Here is a 22819-nt window from a genome sequence, read left to right as displayed (position 1 = left end):
CCTGCAGACGACACGCCAGGCTCAGGTGGCCAGTGAGGACTACCTTTGTGCTTCGTTCATTCATTTTCTTACCTGAAATAGGGACTGATGTGGCTCCGAGGAGGGTGCTATGAAGAGAACACGGCCTGTGAGGTTTTGCCAGTATTTTCCTGGCTCACAGGCTGATGAGAATAGACAGAGCCACAGCACCAGGAAGCCCACCAGCGGTGCCCAGGCTCCCCAACCTCGTGCCTGCCACAGAGTATGTGGTCACGGAAGGTTTAATTTTTTTTTAATCTTCCATAGCAGAGAATTTCTGTTTCTACCATGACAACACAACTGTTGCAGTGATGAGGACCAATCTATAGAGGCTTTCTGCAGATCTAGGTGCCTTTACCTCCTTGCACCCCAACTTTCGTATCGGAGATATCTAATTGCCAAATTAAGAGTCTGTTTTGAATGGTTTCTGTTTTAACCTATTGTGTGTTTCTGTGACAGAATACCACCAAAAAAAAAAAAAATGTTTTGTCTGAATTTTATTTTTCAGGCAGCCCCCAGAATCACAGCAGATTCAGAGAGACTCCCAGAAATGTATTTCTTACTGTTCCGGAAGCTAGGAAGTCCAAGGCTGAGGGGCTGCTTCTGGTGAGGGTCTTCTTGTTACATCATAACATGACGGAAGGGCAAGTAGGCACATGAGACAGGAAATCAGGACAAATTTCATCCCTTTATTGGGAGCCCGCTCCCACTGATAACAACATTAATCCATTCATAAGCCTTCATGACCTAAGCACCTTCTAAAGGTCCCACTCTTAATACTATTACAATGGTAATTAGATTTTAACATGAGTTTTGGAGGGGACATTCAAACCACAGTAGTCCCTGAACTGGCATTCTCTTGCATTGGCCAAGAGCCATTCTCTGAATCACAAATAAAATCAAGGCCTGAGCAGAGGTTGGGAAACCTTTCTAAGAACCAGAAATCTGTTCCATCTGTGGAAGAAGAATGTCCTATTATAGTGAGGAAGAGATGGAAAAGCAGAAATGGAATGTGCTGACGGGAGCATTATTTAGCCCACCTATCTGTGACAGCCGCCAAAGGCAACAAGAAAAATAAAGCAATATGGTGTAGACAGGCTGATGGGAATGTCCGGAGGGCAGCTCTCAAAGTGACTTAAACAGCCCCAACCTTGTTCTAGGATCTCACTAGACTCAGTGAATCACTTTCAACACAAATTAATCCCACTACCAGGAATCTAAGAAAAAGAAATTGGGGCCGGGCTTCGTGGCTCACACCTGTAATCCCAGCACTTTGGGAGGCCAAGGCGGGCGGATCACAAGGTCGGGAGACTGAGACCATCCTGGCTAACACAATGAAACCCCATCTTTTCTAAAAATACAAAAAATTAGCCAGGCGTGGTGGCATGTGCCTGTAGTCCCAGCTACTTCGTGGCTGAGGCAGAATTGCTTGAACTGGGGAGACAAAGGTTGCAGTGGGCCAAGATCGTGCCGTTGCACTCCAGTCTGGGTGACAGAACGAGACCCTGTCTCAAAAAAGAAAAAAGTAAAAGAAATTGGAAGTTATTCTTTTCTATTATAACTTCTTCTAGTCCTTATGAAAGTATTGTTCTTTTGTAAAACTTTGCATATTAATCACAGACTGTCTTTTCAATGCTCATTCATTCAACAAGAATGCATCAAGTGATATATTGAGGAGTGCACTGAGTGTATGTGAAGGTGCTAAAAGGAATGTTTATAGAGTGGCTATCCTTTTGATGTGCTGAGAGTCTTCAGAGCATCTCCTAATCACTCTCTTAAGAAGCAAATACAAACCCACAATAACGTGGAAGACAGTAGAATGTTGAGCTCTGTTTTCTTTCCAAGGCATTAAATTTTTAAAATGATAGTGGCACATTTTTTCCCAGTTATAAAAATGATGCATGTTCAGCTCACTGGATAAATAAAGAAAACGAAAAATCAGATCTTTATTTTCAGAGTTAAAAAAACATCCTAACTCTACCATTCAGATCTCAACTAACATTATGGTGTAGATACTTCCATTTTTTTTATGTACATATAAACATAAACATAGTTGATTTTCAAAAATGAGGTTCCATTAATCATGCGATTTCATATCCTGCTTTATTCTTTTATTATGGCATGTATATTATTCATTTATTATAGATCTATAGATCTATGCACTCATTTTAAATGGCTATATAGGCTGAGCACAGTGGCTCATACTTGTAATCCCAGAACTTTGTCATGCTGAGGCAGGAGGATTGCTTGAGGCCAGGAGTTTGAGACCAGCCTGGCCAACATGGTGAAACCCCGTCTCTACTAAACCCCGTCTCTACTAAAAATTAGCTTGGTGTGGTGGCACACCCCTGTAATCCCAGCTACTCGGGAGGCTGAGGTGGGAGAATTACTTGAACCTGGGAGGCGGAGGCTGCAGAAAGCCGAGATCACACCTCTGCACTCGAGCCTGGGTGACAGAACGAGACCCTGTCTCAAAAAGAAAAAATGCTATTCGTTGGACTTTAAGCACATAACCTGTTATTAATTGAGATCACAGTCTCCATCTGTGCACAGCAGAGAAAGTAGTTGAGTAATAGGCAAGACCATATCAAGACTCAGAATTGTCTGGGGGTTATATCTAAGTAAAATACCCAATAAACAGCAGAGCAGGACCCAATCGCCTTTGCTCTTTGTTATCCTTACCATGGTATGGATACTACTCAGAGTCCTAATCAGTAAGTAACGTTTGTCACTGGTAAAATGGCATTAATGATGTCACCTGCCACCTAAGGGTATTTGCAGAATTGCACAGCATAATGTACCTAAAGCACTTAGCACAATGCCTAACAGGTAGTTATCAGTAAAGGTAGGTATTATCATTATAGAGAACCCTTAACATCCAAGTCAGGGGTCTCCCAGGGAACGAGGATCACAACTGATTTCTAAGATCTTCTGGGAGATGTCCTTACCAGGGACATCATTTGACTCAGAGCATGACCACATTCATAAAACAGAGGACAGTCTCCCAGGGTCAGTCTGCTGGCACCTTCACTCCACCTTCCAGCCAAAGGCCAAGTATTTCCAGCACTCACACAGCATCCTTGGTACCTATAAAACTCTCAAGTTATTTTTAAATGCTTAAGTCCAAACAAGCACTAAGAAACTATATAAGTTTTTTTATTTTATTATTTGTTGAAATAAGAAAAACTTCACAGGAAGGTCTTAGAAACTGCTTTTCTCAATTCTACTCTATTTCATCTCCTCTCTGTCTCTCCCTAAAGAGGTCAGGAGTTCAAGACCAGGACCTTAATGCTGACCTTATTCCTCAGCAACACCCTGTAAAATTGGTCTCATATCTAGTTCAGCAAGTAAAATGACTTGGCCACATCTAAGAAGCAGCCAACCCAGGATCCAGACTTTTATCTGGCTGATTCCAAATCCAGGTGCTAATCAACTTAAACTTGAGTGCACATGAGAATCATCTAGGATCTCAACTCTGCTTCTGTAGGTTCAGGTGCACCATAGAATCTGCGTATTCCCAAATATGCAGGTGATTGAGATCCAAGGAGGCACACAGGTCCTGCTCTGTCATTGACCACACAGCATTAATGAAATCCAGCCATAGGATTTTCTTCACCTAGTCGTTACCAAAGTAGCTTTCGTGAAATTTCAGTACACCCCAGAATAAGCCATGTGTATATTCCGGATATTTGCCAATTTGTGAAATGGGTCCCAGAGCAGAGCTGGGACACACCATCACACAGCTGGTGATGATCATGAAGATTTCTACAGATGCAGCAGAAACATACCTGGTTTCTGGATGTTTCTGCTGCATCTGTAGAAATCTTCATTACCATCACCCCAGGACATGATCAAGTCAATTGGGCGACCTTTCCTCCTCTGAAATCCTAACCATCTATCCCCTAGGCCAGCTCATCTTATCAGCTTCTGACCCAGTTAGCTTTCCTACTTCACAACAGGCTTCTAATGTTTTATGTCAGTGTGAGAGAAATGGCAAGTTGGGAAGATTTGTGACTTTGCATTCAGGAGGCAGCAGAGTAGAGCAGTAGCTTTCAAACTAGATTCCATCAACCCTCAGGACGCTGTAGAGGTGCAAGGGGCAGGGGAAAATGAAAAGCCTGGGAGGCCGGGCACGGTGGCTCAAGCCTGTAATCCTGGCACTTTGGGAGGCCGAGGCGGGTGGATCACGAGGTCGAGAGATCGAGACCATCCTGGTCAACATGGTGAAACCCCGTCTCTACTAAAAATACAAAAAATTAGCTGGGCATGGTGGCACGTGCCTGTAATCCCAGCTACTCAAGAGGCTGAGGCAGGAGAATTGCCTGAACCCGGGAGGCGGAGGTTGCAGTGAGCCGAGATCGCGCCATTGCACTCCAGCCTGGGTAACAAGAGTGAAACTCCGTCTCAAAAAAAAAAAAAAAAAAAAAAGCCTGGGAGTTCTGAGCCCTTCACTGGAGCGGCTGTGCTCAATTCTGTTTCATATACAGAACTGGGATTTCTGAAAAGTCACTCAAAAAGCTTTTCAGTGGAGAGGGTGGGAAAGAAACTGGAAAAACAGTAGAAAGAGAGAAGTTACAAGAGCTGGATTCTAATCCCAGCTCTTCAGCTAAGTTGCTGTGTGACTTTGGGCAATTGCTTCATCTCTCTGGGCTTCAGTGTGCTTAGCTGAAAAACATAAAAACACTGCAAAAGTTGATGCCTGGTTTAGTCTGGTAGTCTGCTAGGCTGCTGTAACAAAATCTCACAAACCTGGAAGCTTGAACATAGAAATATACTTTCTCGGCGTTCTGAAGGCTGGAAATCCAAGATCAAGGTGTGACAGGTTTGATTTCTCCTGAGGCCCCTCTCCTTGGCTTGTGTCCTCACATGGCTTTTTCTCTGACCATGTGCACCTGGTATTTCTTCCTCCTATAAAGACATCAGTCATACTGGATTAGGGCCCCACTCTTAAGATCTCATTTTATCTCTTTTGCCTTCTTAAAGACTGTATCTCCAAATACAGTCACAGTGGGCATTAGGGCTTCCATATTTACACTCTGGGAGACACAATTCAGTGCATAGCCTAAAGCTCCTTTCAGTAAACACCAAGGGGTTGTTGAGCAGCAGCTATGTGCCAGACTCTCCTCCAGGTGCTAAGGACATAGTGGCGTCCCGGAAATGCCCCTTGTCTACAGCCATACCCACCTGATCTCAGAAGCTAAGCAAGGTCAGGCCTGGTTACCAACTGGATGGGTGAAGTGACCTTTGCACTTGAGGAGCTCACTGCAAAGGTGAGCTCCATTAAGGGATGATTGCGGCAAAACAGAGACCCAAAAAAGGTAAGAGAGCAGTTCAGGAAGTGCCTCCCAGGGAAGCAACCTCAGATGAAATGTGAAACATAAACAGGTGTTCACCAGTCAGAAAACTGGAGGAAGGGCTTTTCAGCAAAGGGAGCAAAGGCCCCGAGGTAGAACACATCCAGGAGGCTGGAGCGCAGTCTGAGGTGGGGAACCCCAGAGGAGGGGCTGGAGCAGGGAGAGGAGGCTGCAGGAGGCCTCATGAGCTGTGCCAGGCAGCCATGCATATTCAGCAGAAGGTATCACTGCTAAAAAGTTTTAAGCTGGGCCAGGCACAGTGGCTCATACCTATGATCCCAGTACTTTGGGAGGTGGAGGTGGGCAGATCATTTGAGGTCAGGAGTTCAAGACCACCCTGGCCAACATGGTGAAACCCCATCTCTACTAGAAATACAAACATTTGCTGGGTGTGGTGGGACACACCTGTAGTCCCAGCTACTTGGGAGGCTGAGGCAGGAGAATCACTTGAACGTGGGAGGCAGAGATTGTAATGAGCCAAGACTGCACCACTGCACTCCAGCCTGGGCAACAGAGTGAGACTCTGTCTAAAAAAAAAGAGAGAGAAAAAAGTTTTAAGCTGAAGAACAATCGGTTCATTTCTGCATTTTAGAAATCCCCAAAATTCTAAAATTCTATTTAGCAGTCTCTGGCTCTCCATGACTGCTACGTCATTTGTGGCCAACCAGTGTCACCCAGCCGGTGATGTCTTAGTAGCACAGCTACTAAATGCCTTAATTCTTGGTTACTTCTCTCACAGGGCCGTCGTGGGGGTGTGTGCCTATGTTTGTGTGTTCATTAGATCTTGGTTATAAATTGCCTTCTGGACCCTGCAGTCTGCTTCCCTTTGGTCTAGAGAGGAAGCATATATCATACCCAAATGTCTTACTTCATTACAATAAACACCCATAAGTATAATTAGAACCAGGACTATTAAATTTGTGGTAATAAAGGCATGTAAAACTTCATGATCCTGAACTCTCTGCCTACTAAAGATTCACTAAGACAATAGGTTCACATGCTGAGAAACAAAAGCCTCACAGCTTCCTGGAAGAGAGAATGAACTTAAAGTTTTAAAGAGCTGTACCTTACCATAACATCACTGACACTTGCAGAGTAGTTGGAAGAAAGGGGAACATCAGTTGGGTTTTTATAGGTAATTGTTAGTAATCTGCTAATTAACAACACTGATTCTAGGGCTTTCTGGGAAATTTGCAAAAGACAATCCTTTCTGTTGTAAATTCTATGCTAAAAGAGGAATTAAATAAAGCATTCAAGCAATTAGATGCACAAACACAGATATATCAATATACATTGTTCAGGTAATATAATTAATAAGAAAATCTTCTCCCAACCCAGAAAACCTTTCCATAAAGGTAATAGAGAAAGAAAAGGTTTATTACTGAAAAAGGATTAAACCAGAATGGGATATACATCACAGGCAATTTGCAAAGAGATTGGTGACAGAAAGAAATCTCACCCTTTTTTGTTTGTCTGTTTGATATGAAGTCTTGCTCTGTCGCCCAGGCTGGAGTGCAGTGGCAGGGTCTTGGCTCACTGCAACCTCCACCGGCCAGGCTCAAGTGATTCTCCTGCCTCAGCCTCACAGCTAGCTGAGATTATAGGAACTGGTCACCACAGCTGGCTAATTTTTGAATTTTTTTTTATTAGAGACAGGGTTTCACCATGTTGGCAAGGCTGGTCTCAAACTCCTGACCTCAGGTGATCTACCCACCTCGCCCTCCTAAAGTGCTGGGATTACAGGCATGAGCCACCTTGCCTGGCCACCAATATATTAGCTCTTGTCAAATGCACTAAGAGTCAGGGATGCTACACTCTCACCCTGCTGCCATGGACCTGTCTTTTGGGCTTCAATAGCAAAAGCCTTTCAACCTATGTAAAATATGGCATGGTTTCATGCCAAAACTGGACAGTGAATATTATTAGGATTTATAAATCAGCAGCAACATTCTATTTTCAATGTGCCTGAGTAAGGCCTACGAAGTAATTGTGCCTGTTTTCTTGCTTTTACTATATTTCACAATGTTCCTTAAGGGGGAGGAGTGGAAGAAGAAGAGAAAGAGATGTTCATGAATTAATTGAAATCCCTTCTTGTGAAATACTTACTTTCCAAAGAAAAAAACACATGAGAAAGTGTTGTGCCTTGCGTCACAGTCTAATTGTCCACTGCATTCAGAAATAGCACAGAATTATCAAGTCCTGAATGTTAGGCCATTTTCTGCCCCTTCTCAGCAAAGATCTGCATGAGTAGCTAGAAGAACAATTTTAGTAAGTATTCTCTCCATCTCTCCTGTGTTGAAATTGGTATGTCAGATCCAAAGGGAGATGGAGGAGACAGAAAGAGAGAAAAAGAGAGACAGAACGAGGCACAAAATATAAAGGTTAAGGCAGAAGATATAAAGGTCGTAAAAAGAAGAACCTGACTGTGAGCAGTGACTCATGCCTGTAATCTCAGCACTTTGGGAAGCCAAGGCGGGCAGATTGCTAGAGCCCAGGAGTTCAAGATCAGACTGGGCAACATGGTAAAACCCTATCTCTACGAAAAATACAAAAAGTAGCAAGGTGTGGTGGCGCCCACCTCACAGCTACTCGGGAGACTGAAATGGAAGGACCATTTGAGCCCGGGTCAAATCTGCAGTGAGTGGTGATTGCACCACTGCAGTCCAGCCTGGGTGACAGAATGAGACCTTCTCTCAAAAAAATAAAATAAAATAAAATAATTTTTTAAAAGAGAAGAAAAATCTAGAAGAAAGGAAATAAAAGGTACAAGGACTACTGCAAATGATACCTTCTTTACCCATTTCCTAGATTCCTCTCTACATATTCATACTGGAAAAATTATTATTGCAACTAAGTGATGAAATATCTTCCATCTGTGGGCTTAGGATGAAAAAGCCCTTTCCCACCTCTGCTCCCTCTGCCCCACTCCTTAATGGAGGTGAAAAATGCAAAAGCCCCGAAAGTCCACATTGAGATTGCAGGTCACCTAGTATCTCTACCAGTCACTTGAGATTTGCTTTGGTAGGTTTTTCATAGATTCCCATGCTTCATTATTTTGTTTGTTTGTTTGTTTGTTTGCTTGTTTGTTTTTGAGACAGCATCTCACTTTGTTTCCCAGGTTGGAATGCAGCGGAACAATCTCAGCTCACTGCAGCCTCCACCTCCTGGGTTCAAGCGTTTCTCCTGCCTCAGCCTCACAAGTAGCTGGGATTACAGGTGTGCACAACCACACCTGGCTGATTTTTATATTTTTCTTAGAGATGAGGTTTTACCATGTTGCCCAGGCTGGTCTCGAACTCCTGGCCTCAAGTGATGCACCCACTTCAGCCTCCCAAAGTACTGGGATTACAGATGTGAGCCATCTTGCAGTTTTATCCATTCATTTGACAGACAATTTTTTTTTTTTTTTTTTTTTGAGACGGAGTTTTGCTCTTGTTACCCAGGCCAGAGTACAATGGCATGATCTCAGCTCACCGCAACCCCTGCCTCCTGGGTTCAGGCAATTCTCCTGCCTCAGCCTCCTGAGTAGCTGGGACTACAGGCACGTGCCACCATGCCCAGCTAATTTTTTGTGTTTTCAGTAGAGACGGGGTTTCACCATGTTGATCAGGATGGTCTCAATCTCTCGACCTCGTGATCCACCCGCCTCAGCCTCCTAAAGTGCTGGGATTACAGGCGTGAGCCACCGCGCCCGGCGACAAACAATTTTTGAGTACCTGTTGTACACCAAGCACCTTGTTAGGCTAGGAATACAAAGTGAATAGGACAATCTGCCTCAGGGAGCTTGGTCCAGTGTCCTGCTTCTGAAAGCATGGTACCTGGCCAGCAGCGTCAGTGTAACCCAGGAGTTGGTTAGAAATGTAAGTTCTCATGCCTGTAATCCCAGCTACTCAGGAGGCTGAGGCAGGAGAATTGCCTGAACCCAGGAGGCGGAGGTTGCGGTGAGCCGAGATCGCGCCATTGCACTCCAGCCTGGGTAACAAGAGCAAAACTCCGTCTCAAAAAAAAAAAAAAAAAAAAAAAAAAAAAGAAATGTAAGTTCTTACCTGGCGCCGTGGCTCATGCCTGTGATCCTAGCGCTTTGGGAGGCTGAGGCAGGTGGATTGCTTGAGCCCAAGAATCCAAATCGAGATCAACCTGGGCAATGTAAGGAGATCTCATCTCTACCAAAAGTAAGCAAAATTAGCCGAGCCTCGTGATACATGCTTGTAGTCCTAACTACTCTGGAGGTGGAGGTAAGAGGATCAGTTGAGCCCAGGAGGTTGAGACTGTAGTGAGCCCAGATCATGACATTGCATTCCAACATGGGAAACAGCAAGACTCTGTTTAAAAAGAAGAAAGAAAGAAAGAAAGAAGAAAGAAAGAAAGAAAGAAAGAAAGAAAGAAAGAAAGAGAAAGAAAGAAAGAAAGAAAGAAAGAAGCAAGGAAGGAAGGAAGGAAGGAAGGAAGGAAGGAAGGAAGGAAGGAAAGAAGGAAGGAAAGAGAGAAAGAAAGAAAGAGAAATGCATGTTCTCAGGCTCCACCCCAGACCTACTGAATCAAAATCTGCATTTTTAAGAAGATACGCAGGTGATTCTTATGCATACTGAAGTTTGAGAAGCACTGACCTAGTGCATTATTATTGGTGAGAAATGAAGATACTTTTTTTTTTCTAGTATCTTGCTCTGTCTCCCAGGCTAGAGTACAGTGGTGGCATGATCTTGGCTCACTGCTACTTCTACCTCCCCAGGTTCAAGTGATTCTCCTGCCTCAGCCTCCCTAGCAGCTGGGATTATAGGCATACACTACCACACCCAGCTAATGTTTTTTTATTTTTAGTAGACACGGGGTTTCACCAGGTTGGCCAGGCTGATCTTGAGCTCCAGTACTCAAATGAGGTGCCTGCCTCAGCCTCTCAAAGTGCTGGGATTACAGACGTGAGCCACCATACCTGACTGAAGATACTCTTATTTCACATCTCTTCCATTTGTTCAGCAAGAGTTAAATGATCACTTTACATAGATCAAGCACTTAACTAGGTGCTGGGTGTGTAATAGTGAGCAATACAGAGGAGGTTTTGATGGCATGCAACTTACATTCTGGTGTGGGAGAAGAGAAAACAAAGATACATGAGGTAATTACAGATCATAAGTAGCACTATGAAGCAAATAAATGGTAATATGACAGAAAGAAATCAAAATGAGCTATGACCGAGTCTTTAGAAGTTATTTCTACTTAGCATCTTGCTTTCTGTTCAAAAACCCAGTCACTGGTCCTGAAAGAGTCAAAGATTACACACTTTGTCTTTCTTTTCTTTCTCTCCAGTCCCTGACTCCTACCTCAGCACATGTCGGTGACACTACAGATGCCACCAAACAGACATAGTCACATGCATAGCCTGTTGGGAAAGCTTGGCTGTGAGCAACTAATAATTTAGCTGCAAACTAAATTATAAGTCTCAGAAGAAAGTATTATGCTAGTGTTGCCCTTTCAGTTAGCGTAAGAAGGCATTAGAGAATCTATCTTGGGCTGGTGACTGGGGTGTAGCTTCCTGTCCAGCTTTCTTCTGGCATCATTTGCAGTACAGAGTCAGAGAGTGTGGATTGATGAGTAGGATGGTGGCATTCAAATAAAGACCCAACCAAGTCTTCACCAGTCCACTGGCCAATTACAAAACAACCACAACAAATCGATCTACAAAGCTATAATAATATATAAAATTAATTTTGATCAGTTAACAACCAAAGTTGGTCTTACACCTTAAAATTCAGCCCAATAGGCGCGGTGGCTCAAGCCTGTTATCCCAGCACTTTGGGAGGCCGAGGCGGGTGGATCACGAGGTCAAGAGATCAAGACCATCCTGGTCAACATGGTGAAACCCTGTCTCTACTAAAAATACAAAACATTAGCTGGGCATGGTGGCGCGTGCCTGTAATCCCAGCTACTCAGGAGGCTGAGGCAGGAGAATTGCCTGAACCCAGGAGGCGGAGGTTGCGGTGAGCCGAGATCGTGCCATTGCACTCCAGCCTGGGTAACAAGAGCGAAACTCCGTCTCAAAAAAAAAAAAAAAAAAAAAAAAAAAAATTCAGCCCAATGGTATAGTGTGAACATGCATTTAGGTTCATCACAGATCTGATTGCTTGAGCCCAGAAGGCAGAGGTTGGAATAATCTGAGACTGGATTGCAACACTGCACTCCAGCCTGGGTGACAAAGCTAGACTCTTGTCTCAAAAAAAGGACGGGAGTGGGGAGTTTTTCAATGGGTAAAGCATTTTAGTTTTGCAAAATGAAAAAGTTCTGGAGGTCTATTTTACAACAATGTGAATATATTTAACACTATTGAAGTATACACTTAAAAATGGCTAAGATGGTAAGTGTTATGTTTGGTGTTTTTTACCAGAAGGAAGGAAAGTACCCGGACTCTTAAAGCCCAGATTCAAGGGAAAGGGAGCATAGACCCCACCTCTCTGTGGAGGAATGTCAAAGAATCTACAGTCATCTTTAACCTGCCATACCCACTGTGGGGCCCATCATGTAGAGAGCACCTGAGGACACTGAGAATGAGATATTCTTTCTGGGTGACTGCACTCCACGTCTCAGAGATGAAGGATATCACAAGTCCCTGTTAGAAGTAGGTGCAGTTTGGCCGGGCGCGGTGGCTCAAGCCTGTAATCCCAGCACTTTGGGAGGCCGAGGCGGGTGGATCACAAGGTCAAGAGATCGAGACCATCCTGGTCAACATGGTGAAACCCCGTCTCTACTAAAAATACAAAAAATTAGCTGGGCATGGTGGCGCGTGCCTGTAATCCCAGCTACTCAGGAGGCTGAGGCAGGAGAATTGCCTGAACCCGGGAGGCGGCGGAGGTTGCGGTGAGCCGAGATCGCACTATTGTACTCCAGCCTGGGTAACAAGAGCGAAACTCCGTCTCAAAAAAAAAAAAAAAAAGAAAAGAAAAGAAAAGAAAATAAGTAGGTGCAGTTTGAAACAATAGAGTTGGAGAAAATGGCAAAGCTTGTTCAGCCAATGAGAAAAAAATAGCCTGGAATTCCTCCTTTACTCGTTTTTACAACGAAGATTCAGCTAGCCACTCTGCCCAAAGCCTGACTGCTCCCACCAAACATTTTTCTTGCTCAGTGCCTGCTCACCAGCTCTCCTGACTGTGAGGAATCCAGACCCTGACTAAAAAGGTCAGATAGGTACAATGAGCAGAAACCAACCACAAGAGACATTTCAACATCTGTAAACACATAGAAAATTCAGCCAAGTAGCATTTAGACAGCCTGGACAATGCGGCCATTATAAATGCTGAGCTCATGAGCAGTGATTCAAATGACAGCTTTGAAAAGGATTTGCAAAGAGCCCTTTGGAAATGGAACATGGGCAACTCCGAGCCCGTGACATGTTACAAGGAGAAACCTGACTGAACAAAGATCCAGAGCAGCATTGAATGTCTTATTTATTCATTCCTGCTCTGTACAAACCTGGGAGAATGTGACATCTTTTAAATTACCTCCCCTGATAGGCAACATCCACGATGCATGGGAAATGCTAGCAAAGCTGTTTAAAGAGCGGGATGTTCCACAAGGTGGCAATTACACCACAGTGATGCTTTCACCAAATTCTGCAAATTGTCCTGCTGTCTCACGGTCTTAGACTGAAGGAGTGATGGCCACATCTGGAGAGAAAATTTCTGACTTTTATTTCCTTCCACTTTCTCTCTTCACAAATCTGTTTTAAGAGCTAGCCCTCTCGGAGTCTTCAGGTGGAAAACTCTTCATTGTGCATGCTATCTAAGTAGTTGTAATAGCATTGTAATTTCACTCCCCCAACAGTGTTTTCCTGATATTCTGCAGGGAGTGGTTGTGTTCTGATCACCGCTGGTTATTGTTAGTCAGCCTAAGTCTGCAGAACTTCGCATGCCCTGGGGTTTCTGTTGCATGGTGGTGGTATGCAGTAGGAAGAAAAAAAAAATGCTCTGGTGGCAATGTCTAAGTAACTCCAATTCAAGCAAACATTCCCCGCAGGCCTGATGAGCAGTGTGCACTCATGGGCAAGGCTGGGATTAGGGTGAGGCTAGGTACCTAGGGTGCAAGCTTTTTTATTTGTTTGTTTGAGACAGGATCTCTCTGTCACCCAGTCTGGAGTGTAGTGGTGCGTCTGTGGCTCACTGCAGCCTCAACCCCCTGGGCTCAAATGATCCTCCCACCTAAACTTCCCAAGTAGCTGGAACCACAGGTGTGCACCATCACACCTGATTAATTTTTTTTTTTATTTTTTGTAGAAACGGCATCTCCCTATGTTGCCCAGGCTGGTCTTGAACTCCTGGGTCGAGTGATCCTCCCATCTTGGCCTCCCAAAGTGCTGGGATTGCAAGCGTGAGCCACAGTGACTGGCCCTGCAAATTTTAAAGAAGCACTCACCACCCAGGCGCAGCAGCTCATGCCTGTAATCCCAGCACTTTGAGAGGCCAAAGCGAGCGGATCGCCTGAGGTCGCGAGTTTGAGACCAGCCTGACTAACATGGAGAAACCTCATCTCTACTAAAAATACAAAAAATTAGCTGGCCATCTTGGCGCATGCCTGTAATCCCAGCTACTTGGGAGGCTGAGGCAGGAGAATTGCTTGAACCTGGGAGGCGGAGGTTGCGGTGAGCCGAGATTGCACCACCGTACTCCAGCCTGGGCAACAAGAGAGAAATGCCATCTCAAAAAAAAAAAAATGGTAATAAAATAAAATAAAGAATCGCTCATCTTACATTTGCATGTGAGCTCCTTAAATTTTATACCCTAGGTACTCACTTGCCTCAGCCTATTCCAGGCCTGGCTCACTGCCTTCACACTTTCACTCTCCACTTACTTCTCAGCTCCCTGCCCACCACAAATACTGTGGGTCAGAAGTACAGCCTCCCAAGTAGCTGAGATTATAGGCACCTGCTATCATGCCTGGCTTTTTTTTTTTTTTTTTTTTTTTTTGTATTTTTAGTAGAGACGGGGTTTTCCCATGTTGGCCAGGCAGTTCTCGAACTCCTGACCTCAGGTGATCCACCTGCCTCAGCCTCTCAAAGTGCTGGGATTACAGGCATGAGCCACTGTGCCCAACCGATTTTTTTTACAGCCACATAGTACTCCATGGTGTGTATGTACCACACTTTCTTAATCCAGTCCACCACTGATGGGCACCTAGGCTGATCCCACGTCTTTGCTATTGTTAATAGTGCTGCAACGAACATATGAGTGCATGTGTCTTTTTGGTAGAAGGATTTGTTTTCCTTTGGGCATATACCCACTAATGGGCTTACTAGGTTGAATGGTAGTTCTATTTTAAGTTCTTGGAGAAATTTCCAAATTGCTTTCCACAGTGGCTGATTGTGTTGCTTTTAATAATATCTGAAGAAAGTATTCCTTTCTGTAGGGCTTCTGCCAGCATGACTGCATCTCAGAGAATCATTATAGACTAATCATCATTATGACATGATCATATTTCAATTATCCTCTGTGTAGTCTGGGTGCATGAAAGTAACCATGAGTTCTCTTGCTGAGAGAAGTTCATTAGATCATAATGTGCATATGATCTTTTTAAATGTGTTGAAAAACAAGGGGGAACAGACTAAAAACAACAGAATGATTCAGGATTCTCTAGCACACATTCAGAAATCTTAACTTCTCTTGTGTTTTAAAGTGCTCTGTGATACAAAACCTCAGCCTGCTGTGGCCCACGCCTGTAATCCCAACACTTTGGGAGGCCAAGGCGGGCAGATCACCTGAGGTCAGGAGTTTGAGACCATCCTCACTGATACGGTAGAACCCTGTCTCTACTGAAAACACAAAAATCAGCCAAGTGTGGTGGCACATACCTGTAGTCCCAGCTACTTAGGAGGCTGAGGCAGGAGAATCACTTGAACCTAGAAGGCAGAGGTTGCAGTGAGCCAAGATTGTGCCACTGCACTCTGGCCTCGGTGACAGAGCGAGACTCCATCTCAAAAATAAATATAAATAAATAAATAAATAAAGTGCTCTGTGAAGCAAAACCTAACAGGCTGTTTCCTTTTGGCCTAAATATGCCACACCATGATCAGCTAGGTGTATTTACCCAACTTCCCAATACGTAAGACACCCTTAAGCCCTGGTTCACAGTGACAAAGTCTATGAAAATCATTCAAAGTGTAGGGTTAATCACACTGTTTGCAATCTAGCTGTGTTGATAGAGGATCAGTCCCTAATCTGTTGGAGAAAAGGAAAAGTAATTATACCCTGATAATTCATCCAAAAGAAATAAAAAAGTTTTGTGATGGGGGTCTTACTCCATCACCCCGTCTGGAGTGCAGTGACGCAATCTTGGCTTACCACAACCTTGACCTCCCAGGCTCAAGCAATCCTCCTATATCAGCCCCGAGTAGCTGGGACTACAGGCGCACCACCACACTCAGCTAATTTTTGTATGATTTGTAGAGATGAGATTTTGGTTTTTTTGTTTTTGTTTTTGTTTTTGTTTTGTTTTTTTGAGACGGAGTTTCGCTCTTGTTACCCAGGCTGGAGTGCAATGGTGCGATCTCGGCTCACCACAATCTCCGCCTCCTGGGTTCAGGCAATTCTCCTGCCTCAGCCTCCTGAGTAGCTGGTATTACAGGCACGTGCCACCATGCCCAGCTAATTTTTTGTATTTTCAGTAGAGACGGGGTTTCACCATGTTGACCAGGATGGTCTCGATCTCTCGACCTCGTGATCCACCCGCCTCAGCTTCCTAAAGTGCTGGGATTACAGGCGTGAGCCACCGCGCCCGTCGAGATTTTGTTATCATAACTACAAGCTGATTTCAAACTCCTGAGCTCAAGAGATCCTCCTGCCTCAGCCTCCCAAAGTGTTGGAATTATATGTGTGATCCATAGTACCCAGCCAAGAAACATTTTTAAAAACAATCAGATCTTTATATGAAAGATATTCATATTTATAAGAATAAATCAGAAACCTGCCTATATGTCTGACAATAGTGAAACAGTTGAGAATGAAATATTGAGCATAGAGTGGAGAGGAATGAGAATGAAACAGAGTATCATGCAGCCATTGGAAATTCATGCTGATGGCAAGGCACGGTAGCTGACACCTGTAATCTTAACACTCTGGGAGGCTGAGGAAGGTGGATCACTTCAGCTCAGGAGTTTGAGATCAGCCTAGGCAACATGACGAAACCTTGTCTCTATATTATAAATTAAGTAAAGAAGTAAAGAAAAGAAGTTTATGCCGATGATATGGCCAGCGGAAATGTAGAAAATGGTCCTTAATGTAATGGGAAAATGTTTAAAGTGTCATCTATACTGTAATTACAATCGTATAAAATAACTGCACATTTAGATAAAGAATGGAAAGAAAGATAGGAAGGAAACAGTTTTGTCCATGATTGGATTGTGGGTGATTCATCTATAATAATTTTGTAGCTGCTATAATGTTGAGTTCAAAATAAATAAAACTTGAAAAGAAAAGGAAAACACTCAGGTGACACATTTTTCCATGCTAAGCAGAAAAGTCACTGATGCTCTACATTCTTCCTTGCTCCTCAAAGCAGCCTGTAATCTTGACCCAGATGGAGGGAACATGAACGTTCTTCTTGCTGGGAAGACTGTGCTGTGGGTTGAATGGGACAGAAATCTCAAACTTTTCAGTATCGTTTGGTAACAAATGCAAAGAGAATTTGAACCATTCATTGGTGTAATTTTTCCATGACAAATATTATGCACAAAAATCTTGCAGACAGAAAATGATGCATTTTTTCTCTCCCCCTCCCCACCCCTTTTCTCTCTCTTCCCTCCCATTTCTGCAGTTCTGCTAAGCCAATATTCTCTAGAATGAGCACAAAACAAATCGAACAACAGCTAAATAAATTGAATAACAGCTTTTGTACATCAACATCAAGAAGGAATATGCTCGAGAGAGATCAGAGTATAGAGATGAATATGAACAAGAATGGAACATTCACTTGTCAACGCACCTTCTAATTCTAGATCAGCAGAGATGGGAGTGATTTTCTGGAAAGAGATGTGATTATGGATTAAACACCAGCTCATTGGAAACTGTCATTGGATGAGATCAGAAAATGTTCATGACAAATCATGTTCAGGAAATAAGGAAGAAGAATATAAATGCTCTAGAGTTAACATGTAAAATATGTATGTACTGAGGTTTCTAAACTGTCCTTTTTAAATCAAACTGAAAACAAAAAGCTTTAACCTTTCAACAGAATTTTTAAAAAGGCAGTTAGTTCTAAATTATTCCTATCTCAATCACCAAGAGGCTGATCAAGCATCATTTATTGAGGAAGCATCTTAGAAAATGCCTCTGAATGTTTTTGTAGGAGCCGTGACCTTTGGTTCTTCGTCTCTACCATTCATTTACTTCACTGTATACTTAGTTACAACCGCTCAGTTATTAAGAGACGTAACGCTTCAAACTTTTTATCAAGTCTGAGTCCTGTTTAATCTGTCCATACAAGTTATTACTGAGAAAATTTTTATGCCATATACTATTACTCCACCAAGCTGTATATTACAGGAAGTACATCTTTACATCATAGGTTCCCAAGCGACATAGATTTCCCTGTCTTTCAGGAAACAGCATCAAGGAACTCTGAAAAATATAGAAAGTCCATTTTCATGGATGTTCATGTGTAATATTATAGGCTACTATCAAATAAATACTTTTTTTCTAATTCTCCCTAGTATATGCATAGGAATTTAAAATACTTTATAAATAAGTATCTAAAATATCTTCTATTTTTTTCCTATTTCATTGCCATACATGTTACCAGAAATCTATATCTTCTATTTCCCTTACTGACGGGCACTCATTTTTATTTTTTTATAATCATTCCATTAAACATACTTCTAAATAATAGTAAGTGGTACTAACAAAATAAATAATAATTTAATAGCCTTAGAAATAAATGACTATATACTTATACAGGTTGAAAAAAACTCAGTAGGAATAAGTTACCTTTTCGTTTACTAATGTTAGTTTCAAAAATACTCAGATTCACTTTAGTTGGCTGACATCTGGAAGTAGTTAACAACTAACCAGTTGACTTCAACAATCATTTGCTCCCAGGCTTCCCCCACCATCAGCCTCACCGCATAGCCTGCCAATATCCAACAACAGAGAAATATTTGACATTGAAATAGCCCACTGCCTGAGAATGAACACAAGCTAACATGTACATGCAAGGGTACTTAGTGGAAGCCAAACCATGTTCTGTACCTGAGCAGCAAACATCGACGTGTAGAATGCTTTTATTCATATATTCAAAATTAAGAACAAATTAGTATATATCACTAGAACATCAGATGGAGGATAACACAAGGAGTGATACAGATCAGGGTTCACTTCTCTTACCCTCTCTCTGTTAGGACCACGTTCCTATTTTAGCCAAATGTTTCTGGTGCAAGCCATCTTTTCACCATAAATGGCATTATGTATCAAATGGCTAAAAGCATATTACAGGTATGCTCAAAAGAGTAAAATCCAATTCACAGAGATGTGGCTTTTCTTAGGAACCAAATTAAGGGTATACTTAATATCCACAACTAAAGTATTAGTCATTCTGAGGATTATTTGTTGCTTTAAGTATTAGCTCCCTACTGTATCTGTAACACCCTACTTACTAAATTTAATTACACACAACTTTTCAAGAGGTCATATTTTATTTGAAGGGAGGTATCTGTCTACCTTACCTACAATAAAAACAGAAGGCATTGGCTTTCCTTCATCCATGCAAACTGCAGATTCCATCGGGAGTCCCACATCACTAACAGTGGTGTTAACAAAACTAAGAAAGTACTTCCTATCCACATGCAAATGTTTTAAACAAGTTTTTGCCATAAAACCTAAGTGTAATTTAGCATACCACAGTGCTCTGAAGATGGGTCATTGACGATGTACCATTTGTATATAGGTAATACACATGTAAATCACTAAACGTTAATTAAGTCTAAGAAGTAGGTTTTTATCTTTTTAAAAAACAGCAAAAAAAGTGACTCCCTTTCTCATTCTGTTCTGTTGTATTGCGTCTAAAAGTTGTGTGTAATTTTTTTAAGGTCCAGGAAATGTAAAGAAATTTGTTGGAATACCTGAATTTCCGTAAAAAATAAAAATAAGATTTTGTTACTTAAAAGAACTTTTGGTGGTGTGGTACATCTTCGGTGCATTCAGTTTCTGTCTTTGTCCAGTGATCCGGTGACAGCTGATGGTTGGATTGAAGTAACTATCTCAGAAAATCTCCCTGCTCTTGGATTCCATAATATCTGCCTCAGCAGCAAGACGTTCATGTGGAAGGCATGGTTAAAATCTCCAAAGCCTCAACTAGCCAAATATAGGGATATACACTCAGTGAAATAAAATTGATAACTAAATAAATAGCTGGACTGCTCAAGTAAAACTTGACCTGCAATACCCATTTGTCCAGTCTCCCCTTTGCAAATTGAAAACAGCCAGCCATTCCTCACACATGAGCAACCCTTTTACAATACTTCATACTAGGTATGTGTTGTCTGAGTAGGTTTCGATCCCTGATCCTTGGTTTACTATATGACTCTAAACAACTCTAAGCGTCAGTGTCTTCATTTGTAAAATAGATATAAATAATATTACTCAGCTCCACAGCATAGTTGTAAGGACATACATTAAACTGTAGTGTGGTTGTGCTGGACAGGTAGGGGATATTCAGTGAATGTTCATTCCTTCCCCTCCTATTATATGCAAGACACTGAAGGGAAAAAAGAAACATAAAACAAAATCTCTGCTCTGAAGATGCTGAAGAGAATTAGAGTGACATTTGTGAGCAGGGATTGAAAATTCAGATGCATACAAGGGCCAATAAATTCACAAAGCAAGCTCAACTTGGGAGATGATAGGAAATAGTAGGAGCCAGCCTGGCACAGTGGCCTGTAACCCCAGCACTTTGGGAGGCCAAGGCCGATGGGTCACTTGAGTCCAGGAGTTTGAGACCAACCTAGGCAATATAGTGAGATCCCTTCACTGAAAATAAATAATAATATTTTTTAAAAATAAAATAATTTTTTTTTTTTTTTTTTTTTTTTTGAGACGGAGTTTCGCTCTTGTTACCCAGGCTGGAGTGCAATGGCGCGATCTCGGCTCACCGCAACCCCCGCCTCCTGGGTTCAGGCAATTCTCCTGCCTCAGCCTCCTGAGTAGCTGGGATTACAGACACGCACCACCATGCCCAGCTATTTTTTTTGTATTTTTAGTAGAGACGGGGTTTCACCATGTTGACCAAGATGGTCTTGATCTCTTGACCTTGTGATCCACCCGCCTCGGCCTCCCAAAGTGCTGGGATTACAGGCTTGAGCCACCGCGCCCGGCAAAATAAAAATTTTTTTAAAGGGAGCAGTGGGAACTGTGGAACTCTGAAGAACCTAGGTCCTGTCTCAAGGGAATAGGTAGTCAATGCTCAGCTCTCATTATTCAACAAATATGTATTGAATTTCTACTATGTGCCAAGAGCTGTTCTAAATTCTGAGGAGAAAGTGATGAATCACCCAAAAAAGGTCCCTGCTTTCCTTTCATAGCCTTATGTTCTAGTAGGGAAGACAGACAATAGACAGGAAAATGTCAGCTAATAATAGGTGCCCTAAAGATAATTAAAACAGCGTAATTGATAGAGAAATGGGGAGGGGAGTCGGGTGAGGCCTCTTCGAAAAAGTGGCATTTAGAGTGAGACCTGAATGTTTAGAAGCCAAATGTGAAAAAAGCAGAAGGCAGGCCAGCCAGGGAACAGCAACTTGGCAGGGTGGGGAGCCACGCGGGCTAAAAAAAAAGCCCAGGACAGCTCTGGGCTTTGTAGGCCAGGATAGTTTGTACGTTTTAAGTGTGAGAAAAAGCCACTGAAGGATCTTAAGCAAAAGAGTGATGTAAACTATTTCACATTTCTAAAAGATTACTTTTGGTTTCTGCATTTAGCAGTATCAACTAGACACTCTAAAAAGCCTTTTTTCTGCCGGGCACGGTGGCTCAAGCCTGTAATCCCAGCACTTTGGGAAGCCGAGGCGGGTGGATCACAAGGTCGAGAGATCGAGACCATCCTGGTCAACATGGTGAAACCCCGTCTCTACTAAAGATACAAAAAATTAGCTGGGCATGGTGGCACGTGCCTGTAATCCCAGCTACTCAGGAGGCTGAGGCAGGAGAATTGCTTGAACCCAGGAGGCGGAGGTTGCGGTGAGCCGAGATCGTGCCATTGCACTCCAGCCTGGGTAACAAGGGCGAAACTCCGTCTCAAAAAAAAAAAAAAAAAAAGCCTTTTTTCTTTTTTTAAATTTTTAAGAAAGAGTCTTGCTCTGTGGCCCAGGCTGGAGTGCAGAGGTGCAATCTTGGCTCACTGCAACCTCCGCACCACCACATCCAGGTAAATTTTGTATTTTTAGTAGAGATGGGGTTTCACCATGTTGGCCAGGCTGATCTCAAACTCCTGACCTTGTGATCCACCTGCTTCAGCCTCCCAAAGTGTTGGGATTACAGGCGTGAGCCATTGAGTTCAGTCTCTAAAAGGCCTTTCTTATACCATACCATTAAATCTTAGATAAATTACAATAAATTTATTTTTAACACACAGCTTAGATTGCAAGAAAGTAAGAGAAATTCCAAAAGCATTTCAAAAAAGAAGTGGAGTGAGCTGAAAACTGAGTGTGAACCATAAGCAAAAGCAAAAACTGGGCTTGCCCAAAGGTAAATACGTACAACGAAGTAGGGAATGGAAGATTAAGCCTTGGGCCACTGGAAGTAGGTGAGTTAAATTTGACATTCACATCCTAAATCAGGACACTTGAAGATGGCTACATCCTAAGCAAGAGTGGCCTAGGAAAATTCCTCATGCCAGCAAAAGAAATCTATCAAGAACACCATCTCCACACTAGCTCTAGATGGAAAAATAATAATAATAATGACCCCTTGAAATCTATCATAGGCCTGCCCCCGTCAAGTATGGAATTCAGTCTTACACTCTCCATATGGTCAAAGAACACAAAACCAAGAAGTTAAAGAGCTTGCTAGGGCCCCTGGTAGCAGGCAGATACAAGCATATGTTGTCTAGAGGAAAGCATCTCTAACGTAGCTCTCACCAATTAAGCTCAACAAAGTATGCCCTTGCAATTTTAAAATTACTATACAAATAAACCATAAGAGATAATCAGCAGATATAACTAACAGCCAATTTCTTGCCCCACAGATTTTAGATACTGGAATTACCAGATACACAATATAAAATAATCATCTTACAAATTAAGGAAATAAAGACAGTGTCTAAAACAATGAATACAATAAGGAGTACATTAGATATAACCAGGTAGATTAAAAGGAAAATATTTTAAGTCTTAGAAACTAAAACTATAATCATTGAAATTTAAAGTACAGGCCAGGCGCGGCGGCTCACACCTATAATCCCAGCACTTTGGGAGGCCGAGGCGGGTG

At 42.6% G+C, this 22819-nt stretch overlaps 1 protein-coding gene across 3 annotated transcripts in view; it reads left to right on the top strand.

The window, feature by feature from the left end:
- Nucleotides 1-19511, top strand: part of LOC101034668 (LHFPL tetraspan subfamily member 3 protein) — a 548863-nt gene extending 529352 nt beyond the window's left edge. For all 3 annotated transcript variants that reach the window (XM_074379277.1, XM_074379278.1, XM_074379279.1), the window contains one exon: nt 17166-19511. In XM_074379277.1, the coding sequence (XP_074235378.1) occupies nt 17166-17194 (29 nt within the window). In that variant the 3' untranslated portion in view covers nt 17195-19511. The remainder of the gene's footprint in view (nt 1-17165) is intronic.
- The last annotated feature ends 3308 nt before the right edge of the window (nt 19512-22819 follow it).

The sequence above is a fragment of the Saimiri boliviensis genome, chromosome 10, assembly GCF_048565385.1.
Source record: "Saimiri boliviensis isolate mSaiBol1 chromosome 10, mSaiBol1.pri, whole genome shotgun sequence".
Lineage (NCBI taxonomy): Eukaryota > Metazoa > Chordata > Mammalia > Primates > Cebidae > Saimiri > Saimiri boliviensis.
Note: the sequence above shows the minus strand (reverse complement) of the source record. Positions and strands in the feature narration are given on the sequence as shown.